Here is a 10081-nt window from a genome sequence, read left to right as displayed (position 1 = left end):
ACTGATTCAGTGTAATATAGGCCTATGTGATGTGTCTGGAACATCACAGAGTGACTCCTGAGTGACGAGTATTTTGATACATTCAGGCAAAGGTTTTTTTGTACTTTGTCTTTGTCCGTAAACTAAACTATATGGTATCACCATTATTTCATTATTAATCAGTCCCCAGATTTCTTTTTTTCGCCACTAGGGGGAGTGGGTCGAGAAAATAAATGGGTCTAAAATAAAACCCCGCATAGTCCACTCCACAGTCCACAGGCACAGCACAAACATGTATGGAATAATAGCCAAAGTGTTAATTGCATCTGGCAGGCAATAATAAATACAATGAATCTTAAAGGGATATGATGTATTCAAACAATGTAATATAGAAGAAAGTCATTTAAAACTACACTACACCCGACATGACATTGAATTCGAGCATCAGCATCATTACCTACTAACCATGTTGTGGGTGTTGTGGTGTCATATGGACTCTCTGACCCTCCTAGCTGCAATTTCATATACTTTTGGCAGGGTGACACTTTTGATTGATAATAAAACCCTGTTAACGGCCATGGATTTCCAATGGATATGATTCCTCTCCTTTCGCTTTCGTCAGTTTTTTTTCCCGCTGCAAAATAACTTGCGTGGGCGAGGCTATCATGCACGCCATCCAATGGGAGGGGGGAGGGGCGTTACCAGGTCCTGCGTTGCCTGGGTTACACGTGTGCGTTCGAGACAGAGTGAGACTGTGGGGCTTTTAAGCTGTGACATCATTTTGTAGGCAGAGGAGAATCTGCCCCCAGAGCATTTTCTGTCCCTCGCTATTTCAAAAAACAACGACTAAAAAATAACGACTAAAGTATAATTCTAACACTTTCCTTTCAACAACAAAGAGAAGAAAAATGTGTAAATAGTAAAAATAGTAAAAAGATTCACGGAAACTGGGGGCAGAAATTCTCCTCTGCCTACAAAATGATGTCATACTTAACAGCCCCGTTGCCTCCCTCAAATGCTTCCGTCACTACGTACATTAGGCCTATGACATATTCACATGAACGTCGTGACGTAAAGGTGACGTTGCAGAATCGGTCCTTTAAAAGGCAAGTTCACAGCCAGTCGTCCACAAGTCTGTCAAAGTCTGTGAAAGAAAGCCGAGCTGGAGGGGAGACCATCTGAAACAAATAACAACAACAGCAGACAACAGAACAAGGAGTTAACTTTGCATTGAAGTGTTTTTATAATAATAAACCTTTTAGCTGGTGTTTGGCTGAGACGCTATCTAATGATGATGTTACGGCACCAGTCTGGATTGGAACAATCACTGCAAAACAATTCAGTTTTAGGCAATGGCAGTACAGGGCACAGTTCTGGAGATGGGCCTGATATAAATGTAGTTTTAAGAAACATTGATGGAGAAATTGAAAGAGATAGACCGAATGCAACTCCAAACAGGAGGTCCATGGTAGATGACGGTCACCCCCAGAGAAGGCAGGTGGCAAAGCGCAAGAGAGCAGCTAAGAAGACAGAGGCAACGGCCCCGCGTGTAAGACCAGGGAAGAGGACTCGTGGCCGTGTAAAGATTGAAACAAAATTCATTAAAGACAAGGCGAAGCGATACGCAACCTTCAGCAAGCGAAAGATTGGTCTAATGAAGAAGGCCTATGAGCTGGCCATGCTGACAGGTACCCAGGTTCTGCTGCTGGCGGTCAGTGAAACAGGACATGTGTACACCAACACCACCCACAAGCTCCAGCCCATGATCACCAGTGAGGAGGGCAAAGCCCTGATGCAGACATGCTTCAACTCCCCAGACCCCCCGGCGGACTACGATCTGTCCACGGACGTGCGCATCAGCAACAAGGGCTTCGAGGAGGCGGACATGACCTTCCAGGTGTCTGGGTCAGAGATCCTTGAGCGCATTCGAGGCAACACCAGAAGCAGTGCCCAGTCCGTGGTGCCCACAGCCTCCTCCACCGCTATGCAGATGACCTACCTGTCTACTGTGCCATCCTATACTAACTTTGCAGAGCAGTTGCCCTGCGACTTCACCATCACTCCTTACCCCCCTGGCGCCGTGATGATGTACAACAATCCGTCCACAGTGCTGTACTCCTCCAACACAGGGCAGTACGGGGCAGACGGGGGGTTTGCTATGCACAATGCCTACTCCCAAGACGGGCCCTTTGCCTTGCAGATGTCCCATGCACAGGCCAACAACATGGACGCCATTCCTCAGGTGTACGTCACTGCTCAACCAGAACCAGTTCAGAACCCTGTCTCAGAGATGCAGGAAAATCCAACGGTGAGTGATGGGCAACAGTTGAGCGGCAGCAGCAGCAGTAACTTGGTGGAGCTACAGCCAGTGAACGCAACAACACAGAACCTTTGCAATGGTGAAGGGCCAAATTGGAACAGTGTTATTCCATGCACAATGTCATGGTGATGAGTGGGAAGTGTACAACTTGACAGCCACAGGTGGTGAACAAAGCACAGAAGCTTTTGCCATGGATCAAATCCCATAACAGATATAGACAAAAAAGACTTCATTTTAAACTCATACTTTAGAAAAGACTCAACCATTTAAGGAGTTACCAATGCAGCTCCAATTAGGGCCTCTGAGTCAAAAGTTATGTGTTGCCTAACCTCAATGTGGCATCAGCTGACAGCTACAAACAAATCTGTCAGCTCCATATATGGGCCCAAAAGGGGGCATGCCCATATACAGGCATATACTGATGACATCAGCGATCCCCATATACAGGCATAAAAGAGACAAAAACTGAACATACAGAGATCTGTATATATAGATATCCATTTATAAAAGGGACACAGACTAAGATACAGGGGTCTCCATATATGATGGGCATATAAATCGGTTCTGTGGTGTGATATGGGCATATCCTGATGACATCAGGGATATCCATGTACAGTATATGGGCATAAAAGGGACAGATACAGAGATCTCCATATATGGTTATAAAAGTGACAGAGATCTCCATAACTGGGCATATCAGCCGGATCGGTGGTGTGATATGGGCATATACTGATGACATCAGGGATATCCATGTAAATGGCCATAAAAGGTACAGATACAGATATCTCCATATAGTGTAAATCTGAAGGTGGCCCACAGTGGTGTTGGGTGTGTGGTAAAAGAAGAGGGGATGATACTATGATGTCATTATATCAGTATTTCAATTGGGCCTTTTCAGCTTTTAGGAAGAAACCAGAAATACACAGGGAAGGCAAATTTGCACATTAACACCACCCTGTGGTCTATTAGACTTAACTCCATAGACACATATAAAACAGAAAAAGTACAAAACTATGGCAAACAAGCAAACATAGAACCTAGCCCAGGGAACATACAGTACATAGACATACAAGACCTGGACAAGCAATGACTCAAAAGTGACTCTGGCAATAGGATTATGTTACACTGGTTAGACACAGCTACACCTACACCACCTCCACATTGGCAAGAGACTTGTCAACCTTTATTCCTGCCATCTTATCACCATCCTAAAATTGCCTAATGGGAGGGTGGGCCGACGGATAATGGCCACATCAATACGCCCATATTTAGGCATACCGTAGACGGCCACGCCACTATGACTCAGACGTAACCATAAACATTGGGCATGCCAATATACAGGGTATAGGCATACTACTAATAATATCAGGGATCTCCATATATGGGCATAAAAGGGACACAGGTAGACAGACTGATACAGAGATCTCCATATGTCCATATATGGCCATACCGGTATATGGATTTATTCAGCAATATGCATTGATGTTAGAAACTAACAGAAACAGTTCCCTAACAACACAGATTGTGGTCCAATCCCCCAGAACCACGGTAGAACATTGAAGAAGCCTTCGCCTGGTGGTCAAATCTTGGATAGCATTTGGGCACTCAGACATCTATGGTGTGGTCCCTTTGGCTCTCCTGATATGTCCACTCCATAATAATATGAAAAAAAGAAAATGAAAAAACCCACTCACGCATTAGACTGACAGTCACCACCAGAACAATTAATCTTTTTTTCTTTTGCCTTTGGCTGTTCCCTTCAGGGGTCGCCACTGGCCACAGCGAATCATCTACCTCCATCTCACCCTGTCCTCTGCCTCCTCTTCTCTCACACCAATTAACTTCATGTCCTCTTTCACTACATCCATACTTCTCCTCTTTGGTCTTCCTCTAGGCCTCCTGCCTGGAGTTCCAACCTCAGCATCCTTCTATCAATATAGGCCTACTCACAGACACTATCCCTCCTCTGTACATGTCCAAACCATCTCAGTCTGGTCTCTCTGGCCTTATCTCCAAAACATCTAACATGGTTAAAATGGAGTTTGATGTTACGATGTGTTTATAGGAAGGGGTCATTTAGTAATTTGTAGTAAAATGGAAATCTGGAAACAAATCACATTTTCATTTGCCACCCATCCATTCCTTATGCATTACTTGTTGCTGGGAACCTTACTTTGTCTCCATCTAGCTAGATAGTACCTTTACACTTTAAGCACATACCTGTCAAACTATGACTGAGAGACACCCATGTAATGGGCATAACACCAGAAGGTGTCATCTGACATCTTTCCCACAAACATTTGTCTAAAAAATGCATTTTACAAGGTCATTCCAAAATGTGGAATGACATACCAAAATTGATAAATGTTCTCGACTCCCTACCCAAACTCAAAACTAATCTGAAAGAATTCCTGTAAATCCTTCCTTGTACATCTTGATAGTAGAATCCCCCTATCCTCCTTTCTCTGTAAATATCACCTTATGATTCTACTGATGTGTATTGTATTGTATTGTCTATATAACATGGTATTACTGAGTACAATAGACCACAATGGAAACAAGCCCCTGGGGCTTTTTGCGTTATCCTTTTAGCATAACCTTTGACAATACCTGTACTGTTAATAAGCATCTTATTGCGACCGTCGGGTCACAGTTAGTTGCGACCGTAAGGTCGCAGTTTAGTATGAAAACCTCCACCGGCCGTCCGTCGGTCACACGTGCGGTCGACCGCACGTCACACGTGCGGTCGACGTGTGATGAGGTCACGATGAGTCATCTATGCCCAAATATAGATTTCTAGGTCAGATGGCCCATAGAGTTTGTGATGTCAAACCTAGCAACCCAATATAAACAAACCTGATGTCAGACCTGAAGTATCCTTTTATACCCATATATGGAGATACAGAGATCTCCATATATGGGCATATTAGAAAGCCCATATATGGGCATATACGGATGACATCAGGGATATCCATATATGGGCATAAAAGGGACAAGGGCTTACAGTTAAGAGATCTCCATATATGGGCATATCAGAAAGCCCATATATGTTCATATACTGATGACATCAGGAATATCCATATATGGGCATAAAAGGGACAAGGACTTACAGTTAAGAGATCTCCATATATGGCATAAAGGGACAAGGACTGTTACAGTAGATGTAGAGATGTCCATATATGGGCATAAATGAACAAGGACTGACAAACACTGAGATCTCCATATAACCTATGGGAATATGAGGGACGAGGACTGTCAGCTTGTAGACCTATTTTCTAAATATTGTTGTACATTAAAAACTTGAAATGGGTCGTTCTGCATAGTACTTGGGATTTGTTGATGTAAATGTTCACATAGAGTGTAATAATTGGTAAAACAAACTTTTGGCCTATTTGTGGAGATAAGCGACCAACGGTCGCTTATCTCCCGATTAGGGAGTCTTACTGGTAATAAATAAACTCCCTTATCTCCCTTAAATACAACAATGTGCAAACTGCAGCAGCAAGATTCGTGAGCTGCTGTGATAGGAGAAGGATATCAAGTGGAACATAACCACCTTAAAGACTATAATCCTTGTTTATTGCGACCGTAGGTCGCAGTTACTTGCACTCCTATCCAAACCTCCATCGGCTGTCAGTCCGTCCGTCCCTCCGTCAGTCAGTCAGTCTGTCAGTCACACGTCACACGTCACACTTTTGCCCTGCTCATATCTCCGCAACCGTTGCCCCGATCCATGCCAAATTTTGCACACACACCCCTTGCCTGCAAATCCACAACCTCCACCAATTCTCACATGGCCCTCTTCTAGCGCCACCATGAGGCCGATTCTTGCAAAACACATTTTTGGACACTGCTCCTACAATTTTTGCCCTAAAATCACGCAAATCGGTACACAGTGTGTCTACACTCATGTCATCAACATGGATCTGTCCCATATAGCGCCACCTTCAGGCCGATTTTTTCAAACATATTTTTGGACACTACTCCTACAGATTTTGCCCTAAAATCACGCAAATCAGTACACAGTATATGTCTACACTTATCTCATCAACATGGATCTGTCCCATATAGCGCCACCATCTGGACGATTTTTGAAAAACAAATTTTTGGACCCTGCTCCTACAGATTTTGCCCTAAAATCACGCAAACCAGTACACAATATCTCTACATGTAATCAAAACGCATCTGTCCCATCTAGCGCCACCATCAGGACGATTTTGGAAAAACACATTTTTTGCCTATCCAACGGTCGCTTATCTCCCGATTAGGGAGTCTTACTGGTATGAAAACGTCCAGCTCATGTGAGTCAGGCTCATGTCCGTGAGTGAGTCACGCTAATACACAACATTTTGTTACCTATTGACTTCAGTTCCTCCCTCCGATTCCATTCATGAAGGGAACCCTAACCCTAACCCTTATTTGCAGTTGTTTTGGTTTGATTCCGTCTAAACGTGAACATTTAACTTCACTTTAACTTAACTTCACTATGCCTAAACCTAACCCTAACCCTAACCTCACAAACACTATGCCTAACCCTATCCCTAACCGTAACAGAAATTAGAACCTCAAAACCCTGTCCGCCTGACTGAAAGACCTGCAAAAGAGTGAGACCCCATCCATGAAGGCAGGTCACAAAAAAATGTGTAAGTAACACTTTTGGTGTAACACTCACTCGCATGTCTCTGTGCCACGTCGTTGATTGGCTTTCACAGACAGCTCAGCTGTTTAACCGAACGGTGTGTGTGTGTGTGTGTGTGTGTGTGTGTGTGTGTGTGTGTGTGTGTGTGTGTGTGTGTGTGCGCGTGCGTGCGTGTGTGTGTGTTTTGGGGGAAATGTCTGCACGACCTGATGGTCGCTTCTCGCCCTTACGGTACTTGTGTACTTGTACTGGGCCAAATAATTCAATCATTCGATCCTCTTGCTGTCATTCTAGGAACATCTGATGATGTCATACAGTTAACCAAGCACCGACGTGTTATGGTCTCGTTATTGTAAATAAGCTGCTTCTAACGTAGGCCTACTGGAAAGAAAAAGAAATAGGCTACCTTCAACAAAAATGTTTCAGTGATCTTACAAACACACTAGCCTACATCTTGAAAGGATTAGGAGCACTTTTGTGGACAAGCTCCTATATTTTTGGAGCTGTGTGGAACACAAGCTCCCTATACGTGGCCGTGTGTGTGGCCGTCCGTCCGTCCGTGTCTGTCTGTCTGTCTGTCTGTATGTAGCCTCAAAGTTTGGCACGCTACTCCTCCCACAGTTTTTGCATCACACACTCGCGCCATGTCAAATCGACCGGCTTACTCGGGAATCGTGTGCTAGTAACTTGCTAAGAGAAAGGTTCTATAGTTTAATTGATATTAATTTATTAGTGAATTAATTTTCCCCATTGACTTATAATGGGAATTGCAAAAACTCACATTCAAGTATTTTTCTCTCGTAAACCATAGGAGCTACAGTTTCAAACCTCGGAGAGGAGATTCATAATGATTTTAAGAATGAATCCAAAAATAATTACATCACTCGGCCTCATGGTGGCGCTATAACGGCCCACTTTGCGTTTTGCCCCGTAACTCTTGAACCGTAGATCGGAAAATTAAAATTCTTTTTTCCCTGGATTCCTTGGGTCAAGACGCATCTCCCCATATAGGCCACGCCCATTTGCGCCAGGATAGATTTTCCGCCATCTTGAATTTTCTCCAAAACACACTTTTTGCACCTTTTCCTACATATTTTCTTCAAATGTCACAACAATCGGTACACATGATCCTGGGTGACCAGAGAGGTGATACACACACACACACACACACACACACACACACACACACACACACACACACAGCTCCACTTCGAACAGAGGTTCGATTTTTTAAATTCTCACTCAATATCTTGCATCCTTAACACAATTACACAGTCAAGTAAATTAGCGCTAGAGTAGGCCCTAGGTCACCTAGGTTACGCGTGTGTTCACTGGAACTTTGTGGCGTAAAGGTGACGTTGCAGAATTTAGTTCCTTAAAAGTCAGCTCACCGCCAGTAGCCTGCAAATGCGACAGAGAAAAGAGCGGAACAGAACATACCAGAGCAAGAGAAAAGCAAAGAATAGTAGCTCACAACAAGTTGAAAAGAAATCTCAAAAGATGAAGTCTGGATTGGCAAAGCCAGGAAAGAAGTCTGTTTTAGGCAGGGGCAGTACAACAAAGCACAGGTCAGGAGTTGTTGTGAGTGAGGTCAAGTTAGACACAGGGGAAGTTGATATGAATTCAGCCAGGTCCAACCCGAATAAAGATAATAGACAGAATGCACCTATATGCAGCGGGTCAGAAAATGACCCGTCCTCAGCAGATGAAGGTCATCACCCCAAGAGAAGGGGGGTGGTAAAGCATAAGAGAGGGACAACGGAGGGAGTGATCCCACGGGGCAAACCGCAGAAGAAGACACGTGGGCGCGTAAAGATTAAAATGGAATTCATTAAAAACAAGGCAAGGCGTTACACAACCTTCAGCAAGCGAAAGATTGGTCTAATGAAGAAGGCCTATGAGCTGGCCATGCTGACAGGTACCCAGGTTCTGCTGCTGGTGGTCAGTGAAACAGGACATGTGTACACCAACACCACCCGCAAGCTCCAGCCCATGATCACCGGTGAGGAGGGCAAAGCCCTGATGCAGACATGCTTCAACTCCCCGGACCCCCCGGCGGACTACGATCCGTCCACGGACGCGCGCATCAGCAACAAGGGCTTCGAGGAGGCGGACATGACCTTCCTTGTACCTGGGTCAGAGAGCCTGGAGTTCACTGAGGATGCCAGACTTAGAGGCGCCACCAGCAGCAGCAGTGCCCAGTCCACGGTGCCCACAGCCACCTCTGCCACTCTGCAGATGAGCAGCGGACTGTCATTCCCCAACTACCTGCCCACTGTGCCGTCCTACGGCAACTTTACAGATCAGTTCCCCCTCACCATGATGCCAGCGGGCACTCCTTACCCCCCTGGCACCCCCACCATTTCCCTGAGACAGCTGCAGCAGCACACGCTGGCCCCTCAACGGCAACACGGTCAGGCCCTCGCGTCCTCCGCGCCCATGCCACATGGTCCCACAGGTCACATGGTGTACAACAATCCCCATGCGGTGCTGTACTCCACACACAACAGGCAGCAGAAGTACGTCTACCCCCAGGGGCCGTCTGCAATACAGTCCTATACACAGACCCAGTGACACAGATTAAGCTGTTCCTCAACGGTATCTCGCTGCTCCACCAGGCCCAGTTACAGAACCCTATCTCAGCGATACAGGAAGATCCAATGGCTAGTGAGGGCTAGCTGTCGTGCAGAAGCAGCAGTAACTTGACAGCAGAGCAACGGCAGGTGAACACAGGACATAAGGGCGAGAAGCGATCCCGCCCTAAAGAATGAGGTCACGTTGAAACAACAGAGACTGACACAATATGTCCATATATGGGCATTCCCAGATATGGGCTTAATATTGATCTCATCAGGGATCTCCATATATGGATATAAAAGGTACAAGGACAGAATTCATTTGCAAGTGTGACTTGTGTCGCAACAACCACACTGGTTATTATTAGACTGACACAATATGTCCATATATGGGTATTCCCAGATATGGGCCTAATATAATGGATCTCCATTTATGGGCATAAAAGGGACAAGGACAGAATTAATTTGCAAGTGTGCAACCTACAGTCGCAATGGATTTGCCATGGGTCAGTGTTGATGAATTTGGCCCAGGTATCATCAACATACCCGTACATGGACAAATGTGTC

The 10081-nt window shown here is 45.1% G+C and overlaps 1 protein-coding gene across 1 annotated transcript; it reads left to right on the top strand.

Annotated features, from left to right (window-relative positions):
• Positions 1-1444: 1444 nt before the first annotated feature.
• LOC308298442 (serum response factor-like) lies at positions 1445-2428 on the top strand (the record flags this gene model as incomplete). The annotated part of the gene is made up of 1 exon (XM_080742038.1): positions 1445-2428. The coding sequence occupies one exon, from the start codon at positions 1445-1447 to the stop codon at positions 2426-2428; it is 984 nt and encodes a 327-aa protein (XP_080598164.1).
• Positions 2429-10081: the final 7653 nt, after the last annotated feature.

The sequence above is a fragment of the Nannobrachium achirus genome (assembly GCF_963921795.1).
Source record: "Nannobrachium achirus genome assembly, chromosome: 2".
In the NCBI taxonomy this organism is placed as follows: domain Eukaryota; kingdom Metazoa; phylum Chordata; class Actinopteri; order Myctophiformes; family Myctophidae; genus Nannobrachium; species Nannobrachium achirus.
The sequence above is the reverse complement of the archived record's forward strand: the minus strand, read 5'-3'. Positions and strand labels throughout refer to the sequence as shown.